Genomic DNA, 15,122 nt, shown 5'->3' with positions numbered 1-15,122 from the left:
CCTCAGCCGCTCCAAGGACCCTTGTTCTCCAGCCCCTTCCTCAGCTCCGTTCCCTTCTCTGGACACGCTCCAGTGCCTCAAGGTCTTTCTTGGAGTGAGGGACCCAAAACCAAACCCATGATTCGAGCTGCAGCCTCCCCACAGGAGGATGATCCCTTTCCTGCTCCTGGTGGCCACCCCACGGCTGATCCAAGGGGGCCTTCTTGGCCACCTGGGCCACTGCTGGCTCGTGTTCAGCCATTGCTGACCAGCCCCTCCAGGTCTTTCTCTGCCAGGCAGCTTTCCAACCTGGGAGCATCCTCTGACATGGGAGCATCCTTTGGCCTCAGCCATTCCTTCCTGAGGAATCGAAGCAGCATTGAGTCCCCGCGTGCCAGCCCTGAGCTGAACTCGGTGTCGGCAGCGCGAGGGGCTGCCGGGAGCTGCTTTCGCCTCCCCGGGGCGGCTCTGCCCACCCAGACACTGCACCCTGTGCCAGGCTGACTCCTGGAGGTGCCATCCCAGCCTGGCCAAGCTGCATCAGCAGAGCCTGGGGCTGTGGGTGCTGCTCTGCCAACAAAAGTCAGCGTTTCTGGGCTTAATTATTATTCTGCACTGCAACAAAGCAGCTTGGGGAAAAGCATCGCTTTCCCGTTCCAAGCTGCATCTCAACTGGAACCGTAGCAGAGGGAGAGTTGGTCCCACCACGCCTTCCTGCTGCCCTCCTGGGTGCTCTGTGCCACTCCGACCATCGCTGCCCGGGTGTCCCCCCGTCCCCGAGGCCATGTCTGTGGGGGAGCACAGCCTGGCACAGACCCTCACGCCACTCATCTTTCCGTGCCGAGCAGCAGCGGTGCAGCGTGACCTACTTATGGTGCAGCCCAACCCCATCCCAACCCCGTTATCTGGAGGAAGTTTATTGTGTTTGCTAATGAGGCCCCATCCGCGGCATCGCTGCACAACCGTGGACGCCGTTCCCAGCCCTTGGAAAGCCATGGAGGGGGGGAGAGAAAGGATGCTTCTTCCTATACCGAGTGCAGGAAGCCTCTAAAACAGCCGTGCAAATTAATCGGTGCTGCTCAGTGGTAACAGCATCTTAATTCCTGTTGGATTTAGTTCCCTAAATTCATAGAATCATAGAATCAAATTGCTAAACTCGAGTTGTTTTGGGGGACAATGTGGCATTGTCCCCGACTGGGGCAGACACAAATGTTCGGGTGATTTGCCTTTGTGTATGTTTTTATCAGTTCGGTGCAGGCACAAACCCATCATCGCGCACCGCGTTATCCGGCGCTCGCTGGGAGAAAGGAGCCCGTGAATGTAAATTGCGTGTTAGACACCCGTTAGGTTACAATGGGAGACGCATCCTCCCCACCACCAGACCTTCTTATTTTATTTTTACAGCCAGCGATTCATTGTACACTTCTGAAGTCATCAATTTTGCCCGAAAGCTGCCTTTAAAATGTGACTCGGTGCATTTAATCAGAGCAAGGTCCTTATCTCGGCCGTGCAATGCGGTGATGTCTTAGCAAAGTGATACCTCAGCCTGAATACATTTGTGCGCCGAGCAAGCTGGCAGGAGGAGTAAAGCGGCTTTGCGCTGCACCCAACCAAAAATACCCACCTCTGCGTCGCCCTGGGGATGAATGTCACCAGGGTGGGTGGCTGCACGCGTCTGACCGGCTGTGGCCCAGGGCTGACCCCTTCACCATCCTCCTTGCGTCCATCCATCCGGGTGCAGCACCGAGGTGGGTATCCGTGTCTCTCGCTCCCCAGAACCAGGCAGAAGCCCACTACAAGGGCCACAAGCACGCGCGGAGGCTGAAAGCCATCGAGGCCATGAAGAACAAGCAGAAGGCGGCGGGGGGTGCAGTGGTGCCCACTGGCCAGGATGGCACAGTAGACTTTGTCCCCAATTCCGAGGGCAGCGGAGAGCCCGGCAGCACAGGTACGTGAGCAGGGGGTGCAGGAGGGTCCTGTGCCATCAGCCACCGGCACCGGGATGAGCAAGCTGGCTGGTTCCTGGGGTGCAGCAGTGCTTGTGTTCACCGCCTGATCCGAGGGCTGGAGCAGTTCTGCTACGAAGACAGGCTGAGGGAGTTGGGATTGTCAGCCTGGAGAAGAGAAGGCTTCAGGGAGACCTTAGAGCAGCTTCCAGTGCTGAAAGGAGCTCCAGGAAAGCTGGGGAGGGGCTCTGGGTCAGGGAGTGAAGGGAGAAGATGAGGAGGAACTGTTTTCATCTGAAAGAGGGGAGATTGAGAGGAGATCTTGGGAAGAAATGTTTCCCTGTGAGGGAGAGGGGATATTAAATCCCCAAGTCCAAACACATCTACAAGATCCATGACTTCTCTGTGGCCCTGGCCCATCCCTGGAGGGGTTCAAGGCCAGGTTGGATGGGGCTTGGAGCAACCGGATCCAGTGGGAGGTGTCCCTGCCCATGGCAGGGGGTGGAACTGGATGGGCTTTGAGGTCCCTTCCAACCCAAACCGTTCTATGATCCATCCTGAACAGCCTGATTAAATCCTGACCCTAAGCACCCTCGCGTCGGAGCATCCTGCCACGCTCAGCTGCTGGTCGGGCTGAGGAGGGCTGTGATTCATGCAGCGTAAACGCCACCATGAGTGTTAATAACAGAGCTTTTGTGCTGCATTGGCATCCTCGGCGTACCGAGTTGGCCACAGCATCACAGGGAACATGTGGGAATCCAGCCCAGGAGCCTGGGCAGCTCGGGTTCCTGGGGAACCTGGCCCTTGGGCTCCCCTGTGACTGTTTTTTTCCCCCTGGGATTTGGTGTCTCTGGAAGATGCCGGCTGCAGGAGAGGAAGCATCCCTTGCCCATGCCCCAACGAGGGCTCGTGCTTCCCCAGGGCTCTGCCCTGTGCAGGAACGGAGCCGGTAGATCCCCCTGAGCTGAAGCAGCACTGGAGCTCACTCAGATACAAATACAACAGTAACAGGAGAGACCTGGGGAAGGGCCACCCTCAGCAGGGATGGACATGAGCTGCCAGTGCCTGAGGTGGTCTCTGAAATCCAGAAGACCCATTCAAGCCCAGAGAACTTTCCCTTTCTGCCCATTTCTTTCTTTTTTCCCCCCTTTCCCACCCAAATACAACGGTAACAGGAGAGACCTGGGGAAGGGCCACCCTCAGCAGGGATGGACATGAGCTGCCAGTGCCCGAGGTGGTCTCTGAAATCCAGAAAACCCATTCAAGCCCAGAGAACTTTCCCTTTCTGCCCATTTCTTTCTTTTTTTCCCCCCTTTCCCTCCCGCCAGCTCAAGCCAACGGCATGCAGGAGCCCGAGGGTGAGGGCAGCAGCCTGGGTGCCGAGGAGTCGCCCGCAGAGCTGCCAGGCAGCGTCACCGCCCTGGGCTCCCCACCAGCCTCGGAGCTGTCGGAAGGCACCTCAGATGCCACCAGCGTGGCGTCCTCAGCCACCCAAGCAGTCGAGGCGCAGGCAGCCGAGTCGGGCAGCAGCGTCAGCTCGGCCCCCGAGAGCGAGAAGGAGGGGAAGAAGAGCAAACCGCATCTGTACTGTCCCACCTGCAAAGTGACCGTCAACTCTTTATCCCAGCTGGAGGCTCACAACACCGGTAAGGACATCGCCTGTGCGTGGGACAGGGGGTGGAGGGATGGGGTGAGACCCTCGCAGTTTCCTCCTGGGCTCCGTGCAAAGCCCCGCCATGCCCCATCCCCAAACCGCCTTGCACCAAGTGTTAATGAATTTGATGAAAATGGGTTCATTAAGGTGGTTTGCAAAGATAAGTGGTGGTTTTACCTGTGCTGCAGCTTATGGAGTGAATTTTAGCAAGGTCAGATGCTCTTTTGTTGTTCGTCTCTCTTAATTAAAGACATTTTCAGATACGTTTAATCAAGTGATTGGCGACTACTTGATATTCCAGTGCGGTTTGGCTTTAAGCTGATAGCACCCTGAGTGCCAGTGCCTCTTTCAGACCCACGATGATCCTTCCAAAAAGCAGCTCGGTGGTTCGGGCTCGTGGTTGCTTTGAGAAGCCCCTTTGGGACATTGAACGAGCTTCATCTTCTGGAGCCCAGCAGCAAGCGACGGCGCATGGGATGCGCACAGCAGCCCCTCGGGGCAGGCGGGCATCTGGGGATGGGGAGGGTCCCCCACGCGCACCCAGACCCCTTTAGGTCTGTGGTGGGGGTCCAGTTGCAGTGTGGGGGGTCCCAATGGGGGTCTGTGTGCCCGACAGCACCTGCTCCTCCCTTTGCTAAACAAAGACGGGGACCCCAGTTTTAAAGGGAAGGGTTTCCTCTAATTCAGCCAAAACTGGGAACCAGTTTCCCCTGCCTCACGCACTCGCTGGGCACTGGGGTGAAGGGTTTGGCTCCGAACATCGCAGCGGCTTAGCTGCAAACGTGTCATTTTGCTTTTGTCAGCTCCAGTTACGAAGATAAGAGCTGATTTGGGCAAAAAAACCCAACCAACCAACCAAACCAACCCAATGTTTGTGTGTGCTTGCGCTGCTCCGGGGCTGTGACACGGACACGGGCTCCTTGCTTAGCGCCTTAAAAAATAGAATAAATTAGCGACGGCTTAAATTAGTCACCCTCCGCTGGCAGGGACAGGACAGAGCGCCCTGTCCCCAGGTGTGCAGGGATTTTGGGTTCCTCCTCCTGTAACCCTGCTGAGCTATTCCTGGCGCTGCGGCCGGATCCTCTCTGACCTTGGGCACAGCTGAGATGCTGCAGCGCAGCGGGAGATTCGTGCCCGGCTCTGCAGACTGTGCTAACGCCCGGGGCCAGGCGACAGGCTCCAGCAGATGCTTAAAATAGCAGTTTCTCCAAAGGTCTGGCACATGGAAAGGGAGGGGGGGGTCTCCGGGAAGCCGAGCATTTCTGGTCTGTCTGCGAAGCGCAGCTGGCCATAAGAGCTTGGCAGGGTTTGGGAATGGGCTGCAACATCCCCAGCAAGAGTCTGGATTCCCAAACATCTCCTTGTCCTGGGAATGGGCTGCCAAGAATCCAGAAATTCTGGATTCCTGCACATCTCCTTGTCCTGGGAATGGGATGCCACTTCTCCAGAAAGTCTGGATTCCCAGACATCTCCTTGTCCTGGGAATGGGATGCCACAAATCCAGAAATTCTGGATTCCCGTACATCTCCTTGTCTTGGGAATGGGCTGCCACATCCCCGGCAAGAGTCTGGATTCCCAGACATCTCCTTTTCCTGGGAATGGGCTGCCTCAGATCCAGAAATTCTGGATTCCTGCACATCTCCTTGTCCTGGGAATGGGCTGCCACTTCCCCAGAAAGTCTGGATTCCCAGGCATCTCTTTGTCCTCTCTGCCTGCAAGTGCTTTTAGGCACAGGGAGGTGGTGGGATTGGGGTTCTATGGGGCAGAGGACACCGAGCGCTGTCGCATGGGTTGCTCCAAGGGCATCCTTCCTGCTGCCGCAGCGTTCGGAACGACTCTGGGTTTGTTTGCAAAGTCAGTGTTTGCTGAGTTGTCCCATCTGCCACCCAGGAGCAAAGCACAAGCTGATGCTGGAGGGTCACAGCACCCAGCTGCGGCGAGGCCGAGGCAAGCTCCTCTCCCGGGCAGGGCACAAGTCCAAGCGGATCGGCAACAAGGGCAGCATCAACATCCAGAACAAGGCGTTTCACTGCCAAGTGTGTGAGATCTACGTGAACTCGGAGACCCAGCTCAAACAGGTGATGATGCCAGGCTTGGAGCCTGCCCTTCCCCAGGGTCTTGGGGCTGAGGACCTGATGGCAGGAGACCCACACGGGGCTGTGGGTCTGCCCTCGCTGTTCCGGCTCTGGGTGATCTGAACATGAGCCAGCAGTGGTCCAAATGACCAAGAAAGCCATCAGCATCCTGGCTTGGATCAGCCATGGGGTGGCCAGCAGGAGCAGGGAAGGGATCGTCCCCCTGTGCTTGATGCTCATGGGGACGCATCTCAAATCCTGGGTTCAGTTCTGAGTCCCTTGCTCCAAGAAAGACCTTGAGGGGCCGGAGCATGTCCATAGCTGAGGAATGGTCTGGAGAATAAGGGTTCTTGGAGTGGCTGAGGGAGCTGGGGCTCTTTAGCCTGGAGAAGAGGAGGCTGAGGGGAGACCTCATCACTCTCTGCAGCTCCTGGAAAGGAGGTTGTGGTGAGGTGGGTGCTGGGCTCTTCCCCCAAGTGACAAAGTGATAGGACGAGAGGAAATGGCCTCACCTTCCCTGGAGGTGTTCAAGGAATGGGTGGATGAAGTGCTTAGGGACATGGTTTAACGGAGTGTTAGGAATGGTTGGACTCAATGATCCAGTGGGTCCTTTCCAACCTGGTGATTCTATGATTCTAAGTTGCACTTGGGGAGGTTTACATTGGGTACTGGGAAAAATTTCTTCCCTGACAGAGTGGTGAAGCCCTGGCAGAGGCTGTCTGGGGCAGTGGGGGAGTCACCATCCCTGGAGGGGTTCAAAAACCGTGTAGCCACAGCACTGCAGGACATGGTTTAGCAGGAATAATGACGTTGGGCTGATGGTTGGGCTGGATGAGCCTAGAGGTCTTTTCCAACCTCGGTGATTCTCTGATCTGCCTGTTTTCCTCTCACAGCACATGAGCAGCCGGAGGCACAAAGACCGGCTGGCGGGGAAGCCGCCCAAGCCCAAGTACAGCCCCTATAACAAACTGCAGAAGAACGCTGCCCTCGCAGTGAGTATTCTCAAGGTATCTGTCTCCCTGCAAATTACCCACCCGGTTTGCTCTCTGAAACACCGTTTGCCACGTTAGCCGTCTCCTGCAATGAGATAAGGGCTGCTTTCCTTCAAGCCTTGCTTCCCATGGTCACATCTAACCTGCTGCCCTTGGGGAGGGTGGTCTATAACGGAGTTTGGAGTCTTTATTAGTGGGAAGGAAGGCACGGGAATCACTTTTGAGTCCTCTGGCAGCAGCATTCATGACTGCAGGGCTTGTGATTCTTCCTCTTGTTTCGTGATTTCTGAATGGGAGAGCTCTGATGGTTGGGTGCTGACACAGCCCAAGGAAACCAAGCAGAAGCTGGCATCACAGGGCCAAGAACGTCCCCAAGGAGGTCACCATGACTGAGGAACCTCTACTCCGCTCTCCTAAGACCTCACCTGGAGTATTCTGTCCAGTTCTGGATTCCCCAAAATAAGAAGGAAATGGAACTGTTAGAATGGGTCCAGAGGAGGCCCGAGGGCTGGAGCATCTCTGCTATGAGGACAGGCTGGGAGAGTTGGGGTTGTTCAGCCTGGAGAAGAGAAGGCTTTGAGGAGATCTTAGACCAGCTTCCAGTATGGGAAGGGGCTCTGGATCAGGGATAGGATGAGGGGCAACGGTTTTCAGCTGAAAGAGGGGAGATTGAGAGGGGATCTTAGGAAGAAATGTTTCCCTGTGAGGGTGGGGAGAACCTGGCCCAGGTTGCCCAGAGCAGTGGTGGCTGCCCCATCCCTGGAGGGGTTCAAGGCCAGGTTGGATGGGGCTTGGAGCAACCGGATCCAGTGGGAGGTGTCCCTGCCCATGATAATGGGGTTGGAACTGGATGGGCTTTGAGGTCCCTTCCAATCCAGACCATTCCATGATTCTATGATCCCTGCCTGCTCTGAGCCAGGGGCGGCCAAGCTGAGGGACAGGGGCTGTGGATGAAGTGGTGTTGGATCAGGGCTGGGGGCTGAGTTTACTCCAGGAACGCTGAGAGCTGAGGTGAAAGCCAACGTGGGCAGGGGCTGATGCAGGGTTGCCTGTCTGGTGGTGGGGAGCTGGGCTGGGTGCTCTCTGGCAGTCAGGTGCCTCACAGTGTCTCCTCTCTTCCTGCAGTCCAAGCTGGCTTTGCAGAAGCATCTCACCAAAACCCTGGCAACTCGCTTCCTGCCGAGCCCGCTCACCGCGGCTGCCGTCTGCGCCATGCCTGGCCCCCTCGCCCTCAGACCAGCTGCTGCCACCACCCTCTTCCAAGCCCCGATCCTTGGACCAGCTCTTTTCCGAACGCCGCCGGCTCACGTTCGCACCACACCGGGCCCCATTGTCTTCGCGCCCTACTAGAGCTGCTCGTTCGCCAAAGGTCCGTCCACCATGGATCGGGCTGTGCCGCGGGGGCTGCTCTTCTGGCTGGTGGGAAACCATAGTCATCGTAATCATCAACCCCAGCTTCTCCTTTGCTTCGAGCGGGGTCCTGCCTGGCAAGCCCCACCGTGTGTTCTCCAGCCAACGCCAGCCCTGCGCTCAGCAGAGGAGCCCATCACTGGGTGTCACAGGAGGAAGGATGGTGCCCAAGTCACCAAGACCCTCTTGTGTCTCATGGTCAGGGGCTGCCTGTCCTTGGGCCGCTGGGTTCGTGTTCATCACCCTCCCAGTTACCAGACTGGAAGAAGAGGAGCCAGCTGTTCCCTGGGGAAAGGAGCATCCCTCTGGCCAGGCGGTCCCTGCCAGCCCGGTGGGAAGGGAACTGCAAGAGGAATCTCAGCCCAGCTTTTGCTGGAGAAACAACTCCAGCACAAGCGGAAGGTTGGCAGTTCCCCTCTCGGACTGCGCTGGCCCACGCATGCCCTTACCAGCCCAGCTTGTGCTGGCCGGGGGTTTCTATGCTGTCCACCAGCCTCCTGCGCCCCACAACCCTCTACATCCCACCAGCCAAAGAGCCCCCGCCGCAGTGGGCACCGGCCACCCTGACCGTATCTTCACTCCGAGAGCAATAGCTGAAGCCCAGGGCTGGTGCCTCCTCCTTCCAAAAGCACACTGGCCCCTGCCCTGGCCCCAAGAAGCACACAACTTGGCCGCGTGGCTGGAGACGGGCTCCACTCCAGCCCAGCGAGGGTGTGAGAGGCTCCCCAAGGAGGTGACCCTGTGCTTGGCACCAGCTGTTTGCCTCTGTCCCACCTGCAGGGGACAGCCCTGCCCCTACCTCCCGGGAGATGCTGTGAGGCTGAGTGAATGTCCCTAAAGCACTTTTGGTTCTCCAGTGAAAGGCAACGCTGCTGCATACGCACCAGCAGCCACCACGTCCGGCCGTCCAACCCCATCCTCATTAGGAGCTTCCAGGGAGTTACTGATGACTCCCAAAACCCAACGGTGTCCCCCAGCAGCCTGGACAATCAGCTATGGAAGAGCAGGCAGCACCCACAGCCTACGCCTGGCGCTCTCCCTGTGATGCTCCCGTTGTAGCCCGCGGAAAGCCGGGCTCTGGAGGGATCCCTGAAGCCGTAGCTCTGCTTTTCACTGTGCTCGGAAATCCCAGCGATGACTTGGTCCGAAAACTGTAGCCACGGCATTCCGGGTTCCCAGCACTATGCTGTAAATAGAAATATGCAGGAAAGTTGCAACCCAAATGGACCTTACGCTGGAGTGACACCCACCCCGATCTATGCAAATCTAAGGGGAGCAGCTCGCCCGCCGCATTTGCTGTCTGCGTTTTACTTTGGTGCTCATGCTGTGCACAGCCAGGAGCTGGGGGCAGAGCAGGAAAAACAACGCAAAGCTCTGTGCAGACGATTCCCTCCCCATCCCCTGGCTCAGAAGTGTCAGCTGCGACCTGCGTTCCCTCCCAGCCCGTAGGAAGAGGCAGGTCGGTTTGTGCACCTGGGAATCCACACGCACAAGCACACATATCCGATGTCTTGGCCATGAGCAGCACCTGGATTTCAGGAGGATTTTTGCCTGGTGCGCTCCACTGACGCTCAGGACAGGGTCCGGGCAAGGGGAGGTGATTAAGAACCAGCCAACGGGTAACTCAGGTGGCTGAAATGCTTCTGCTTTCCGGAGCCGGAGCGTCAGACGAGGGCAGGAAACCTGCATAGAGGGAACAGGGCAGCACGGAGCTGTAAGCCTGCATCTGGAGGGCCTATTTCTCACTGTGGGCAGCACTGGCCCATAGTGCCACTGCTGTGCCCCTGTTGCAGAGGACAGGAGTGTGAGGGAGCCCCTGGGTACAGATTAATCTGCTCAGGGCATCTCCTCTCCACGCCACGAAAGGAGGGGAGTGGAAAGAGGGCATCAGGAGATCGAGCTGTGGAAGTGGAAGGCTTGGGGTAGAGACAACTGAAAAGTCTTACAGTGGTGGGAGAGGTGTTTTGGAGAGCAGCTGTGGGAGGGAAGGCTCCCAGCAGCAGTGGCTTTGACAGGACAGGGAGAATGGAGATGGTCCCACTGCCCAGCGACACACGCAGCCCAGACCCTGCGTCCACGCTGGGACCAGCCGGTGTCAGAAGGGATGCAGCTCTGACAGCGCCACGGTGCCCAGCAGCCGGTGTTCAGCCTGGCTCCAGCCCCTCTCATCTCACTGTGGTTGTCCCCAGGCCGCCTTGTTGGCCACTCCAGCCCTGGCCGCAGCAGGGCATCCCCTCTGGCAGCACGTCCCCTCCGGCAGCGTGCCCACCAGCCGCAGGAGTGCCAGGCTGCGGTGATGCTCCAGCCTGCAGGAGCCACTGGCACTGGTGGGGCCTCCTCTTGCATTTTGTTCTGAAAAGCCTGTGCTGGAGCCAGCAGCGGCTGCTCCAGGGGGTCCTGAACACTCCTACACTTGGCACTTTAACCCTGTGAAAGCCATTCCTTCTAATAACAATAATACTGCAGCGAGCTGCGTAAGAACACCCTCCCTCTCTACCACATCCCTGCCTCCGGAATCCCTCTCTGCTCCTGTACTATCCAAAGCATTTACTGCCTTTGACTTAGCATATGCTGTAGTAGGTAGTAGGGCATAGTCCATAGCGCTCAATAACGTGTGCCCCTCTGTACATAACCTTGGAGTGATGTGAACAGTTTGATTCAGAAAACACCCCCCTCCTCCCAAAAATGGAATAAACAGACTCTAGGGACTTGGCCAGTACCCCTCCTGTAATGTTCATTGTATATTTTTTTGATGTACTATAACTGTTGGGGAAAAAAAAAAGGAAAATATTTTGATAATCGAATCTCATCGCTTTATTGTGTTACTCAGTAAATAAAAGGAACAAGTACGAACAAGCCAGGGCTTCTTTATCATTTGTCTTTTCCCTAGATCCAGACTATGTGTTGCTGGGCAGGACCAGGATACTTTTCCCCTGTCTTGCGGTGGTTCTGAGGGTAGAGTGAGCACCCAGACGGGCAGCGAGAGTGTGGGATGCTTGTTGTGTTTTAGTTTAAACTAAAAAGCTAAATGCTGGGTTGGAAGGATCCCCGGCAGCATCCCTGTCTTCTGCCTGCAGCAGGGGCAACGCAGCCTCTGAGTGTTGGCTGCTCTGCTGGATGTGTGCTGAAGAAATCCCACCTCGCTGCACCCAGGGGGTGCAGGCTGAGCGCAGTCCCAGCTTCTCCAAGAGGACAATGGAGTCTGCACTCCACAAAAGACGAGCTGCAGCATGGTTGATGCAGACATCATGCACTCAATAAGCAGCATCCTGCCCTGCTCTGCACTACCCTTTCCCTGAAGCAGGGTATTTCTGCATGTGAAGGAGCCACGGGCACTGCCAGGTAAGGACACTGCATCTCCGGTTGCGGTGGGACAAGGGAGCTGCTCTGACAGCCGCTGGGCTGGAGACAGGGCCGCCAAATGGGCTCTTTGCACGCAGTACCAGTAAATACAAACCAGAGCTGAAAGGGAATTGTTTGCTCTGTGCCCAGCCGTGGAGCGGATCCCCATCTGCTGGCCAGCCCTGTGCTGTGCCTTCTTCTCTGCAGCCCCTCGGGCCTGCCAGCCTGCGCTCCAAGAGCAGAGGGGCAACAATGGGAGAATCCCGGCTTTCCTGTAGCACCTCCAGCATCCAGGGGGGCTGGAGAGCGAGAAGAGCAGGCCCTGACCCAGCACAAGGCTCACCTCTCATCCTTTCAGACCGTTCTCAGCCCTGGGATGCCCATTTCTCGTGCCACCATGCTTCCCGCAGGCCCTGCGACACCAAACAGGCTCAGCAGGAGGTATGTGCAAGGGAAGCAGGGAGGCGAGGGAGAGGAGGTGGCAATGGATGGGAAGGGAGTACAAGGCTCAGCCATCCATGGATCCGCTGCCCTTGTTCTTGCGACTCAAGGGAAAAGCAGACTTGCTTTGTGGCTGTGTCATCTTACTGGCCAGGTAGATGAACGGCTCGATCAGCGTCCGCCGGTCAGCCACAGACACCTCCCACAGCTTCACCTTCTCGCCCTTGGCCCAGTGCTGAGCTGCGTCGTGGTCTACCCGGCGCTGCTCCTGCAGGTCACACTTGTTGCCCAAAACCACGATGGTGACCTGTTCAAAAAACAGGTGAGAAGAATTCCTGAAGGCACCAAACTCGGAGCCAAACGGTGCTGCCTGGCTCTGCCTTGAAGGCCCTTGATGCCAGGCCTGGTCCTGCTGCTAATTCCTGCTCTGTGCTAAGGCTTTTTAAACCACCACATTCCCTGTGCTCCCTTCTGGCAGCTTCTCCTCCTGTTTGGGTCTGCGTATCTCAAAACAGCCCCAAAGGGGAAGGGCCTGCAAAGCACTTGTACCCTCAGAAAGCATCCCAGAACAGCAGCCAGTTACAACTAAGAGTCTTAGGGAACAGGGATTCCTGTCACCGTCCTGTGACAAGCTAGAGAAAAGAAGAATCTCTGAGCGAGCGCATGAACAAAGTGAGCAGATCCCACTCTACAGCTTCTTTCCCGTGGAGTACTCACCTCTTTCTTGTCTTTGGACTTGTCAATCTCCTTCTTGAGGAGCTCCACCCGCTTGAAGGACTCCTTGCTGTCAGTGCTGTAGACCAGCACGTAGCCGTCTGTGCAGGAGAAGCAGTGCTTGGGAAGCTCCAGGCCATCCCGAAGGCCTCGCGTATCATAGAAGCGCACCTGCTCACGCACACCCCGGTCTGTCTCAATGGAGCCCACGTAAATGTCCTCCTGCGTCTCGATCATCTCAGAGCCTGCCAGAGAGGAGGGCAGAGGATGGATGGGGACTCTGCCAAGGAGCTGGCCCTGGCACAACTCAAACTGTCCTATCAGGTGGCCTGGGACATGGCATTTCCTCTTGTCCTATCGCTCCTTACTTGGACAAAGAGACCAGCACCCATCTCACCACAACCTCCTTTCAGGCAGTTGTAGACAGCGTTAAGGTTTCCTCTCATCCTCCTTTTCTCCAGGTTAAACAACCCCAGGTCCCTCAGCTGCTCCTCGTAGGACTTGTTCTCAGCCCCTTCCCCAGCTCCATTCCCTTCTTTGGATGCACTCCAGGACCTCAAAGTCTTTCTTGTAATGAGGGGCCCAAAACCAAACCCAGGATTCAAATTCTACAATGTAAAAACAAACTACCCGCTTTCCCCTGAAAACAAAAAGAAAAGAAACAGTGAACTGGGCACTCTGTAGAGCTGCCTTGGTGCAGAACTGGCGTGTAGAGGTATCTTATGCAAAGCTGTCAGAGAATCATAGAATAGTTTGGGTTGTAAGGAACCTCAAAGATCATTCAGTTCCAACCCCCTGCCACGGGCAAGGACATCTCACTGGATCAGGTTGCCCAAGGGCCATCCAACCTGGCCTTGAACACCTCCAGGGATGGGGCAGCCACAGCTTCTTTGGGCAACCTGGGCCAGGGCCTCACCACTCTGAGAGTGAAAAAATTCCCCCTTATGTGTGGTCTAAATCTGCTCCTTTCCAGTTTATACCCACCGCCTCTTGTCCTATCCCCACAAGCCTTTATAAACAGCCCCTCCTCAGCTTTCTTGGAGCCCCTTCAGGTACTGGAAAGTCGCTACAAGGTCTCCCTACAGCCTTCTCTTCTCCAGACTGAACAATCCTAACTCTCTCAGCCTGTCCTCGATGGGAGATGCTCCAGCCCTCGGATCATCCTTGTAGCCTCCTCAGGACCCGTTCCAACACCGGTTCCGTGCGGCTGTCCGGTGCAGAACCGTCCCTTTTCCCCTGCCAGGCTCCCTCCCCTCCCACTCACCGACCACATGGTTCCCGTAAAGCAGCTGCTCCAGGATGGACGTTTTCCCCACGGAGGCCTGGCCGCACACAACCACCTTGCAGCTTTTCCCCATGCTGCCTCCCCCCGCGCTGTTCCCGCGGCTGTCAGGGCAGCCTGGGCGGGATCTCGGGAGCCTGTAAGGGGGAGCCTGGGCCGCCAACCACAGCCAGGGCGGGCGCTAGAGGCGGGGAGGCCAGGTCAACCACAGCCAGGGCGGGCGCTAGGGGCGGGCAGGCCCAGAGGCCGCAGCGGCGCCTAAAGTGACGCAAGAGGCCGGGGGCACAGAGCGACCCCCGCGGGCCGGAGAGACACAGCGATCATAGAGAGGAGGGTGAACACACAGCACTCCCAGCGGGCGGGAGGGGCGAAGGGACACAGTGAGCTGAGAGGGGAGGGGGCGACACGCACAGCGCCTTCTATTGGGCGGGAGGACCTAAGGGCATACAGCGCCCTCCTAGTGGGTGGGGTAAAACACAGCGCCCCTAGCGGAGACGGAGATGCACAGCGCCCCCTACCGGGCAGGAGGACCTAAGGGCACCCAGCGCCGCATGGAGGGTGGAGGGGTGGGGGACACAGCGGCTCCCCAGCCAGCTCCTTGCAGTGCTGAAAAGGGCTGAGTTGGGGTTGTTCAGCCTGGAGAAGGCTGCAGGGAGACCTTAGAGCAGCTTCCAGGACTGAAAGGGATTCCTGGAAGGCTGGAGAGGGGCTCTTGCTCAGGGAGTCCACAGACAGGACAAAGGGAAACAGCTTTAAATTGGAAAGGGGAAGATTTAAGTGAGATCTTAGGAAGAAATTCTTCACAATGAGGGTAGGGAGACCTAGGCTGCCCAGGGCAGTGGTAGAGTCTCCATCCCTGGAAGGGTTTAAAAGATGAGGTGCTCAGGAATGGTTTAGTAGTAGACAGGTAGGTTTGGACCTGTCAGAGCCAAACAATTCTATGGTTCTAATGCTGGGGGATGTTTTTCAGCTGAAAGAGGAGAGATTGAGATGACATCTCAGGAAGAAGTGCTTTGCTGTGAGGCAAAGCTGATCATGGTAGCTCTTAAAGGGGGAGATCTTAGAGCAGCTTTCTGCACTGAAAGGGGCTCCAGGAAAGCTGGGGAGGGGCTCTTGATCAGAGAGTGCAGGGATAGGATGAGGGGGAATGGTTCTAAGCTGAAAAAGGGGAGATTGAGATGAGATCTTGGGAAGAAATGTTTCCCTGTGAGGGTGGGGAGGCCCTGGCCCAGGTTGCCCAGAGCAGTGGTGGCTGCCCCATCCCTGGAGGGGTTCAAGGCCAGGTTG

At 57.0% G+C, this 15,122-nt stretch overlaps 2 protein-coding genes across 2 annotated transcripts in view; one reads left to right on the top strand and one right to left on the bottom strand.

Moving 5' to 3' along the window:
• Positions 1-10,279, top strand: part of ZNF385C (zinc finger protein 385C) — a 91,658-nt gene extending 81,379 nt beyond the window's left edge. Inside the window, exons 5-9 of the mRNA XM_054088019.1 lie at positions 1,756-1,927; positions 3,254-3,571; positions 5,470-5,657; positions 6,548-6,661; positions 7,772-10,279. Of these exons, the coding sequence (XP_053943994.1) occupies positions 1,756-1,927; positions 3,254-3,571; positions 5,470-5,657; positions 6,548-6,661; positions 7,772-7,996 (1,017 nt within the window). The 3' untranslated portion in view covers positions 7,997-10,279. The remainder of the gene's footprint in view (positions 1-1,755; positions 1,928-3,253; positions 3,572-5,469; positions 5,658-6,547; positions 6,662-7,771) is intronic.
• Positions 10,280-10,284: 5 nt separating this feature from the next.
• On the bottom strand, positions 10,285-14,174 carry NKIRAS2 (NFKB inhibitor interacting Ras like 2). The gene is made up of 3 exons (XM_009555405.2): positions 13,818-14,174; positions 12,557-12,798; positions 10,285-12,146 (listed from the first exon to the last, which is right to left on the bottom strand). Exons 1-3 carry the CDS (start codon positions 13,909-13,911, stop codon positions 11,907-11,909), a joined length of 576 nt encoding a protein of 191 aa, XP_009553700.1. The 5' UTR covers positions 13,912-14,174; the 3' UTR covers positions 10,285-11,906.
• Positions 14,175-15,122: the final 948 nt, after the last annotated feature.

Source organism: Cuculus canorus, chromosome 25, assembly GCF_017976375.1.
Source record: "Cuculus canorus isolate bCucCan1 chromosome 25, bCucCan1.pri, whole genome shotgun sequence".
NCBI lineage: Eukaryota > Metazoa > Chordata > Aves > Cuculiformes > Cuculidae > Cuculus > Cuculus canorus.
This window is presented reverse-complemented; position numbering and strand designations above follow the sequence as displayed.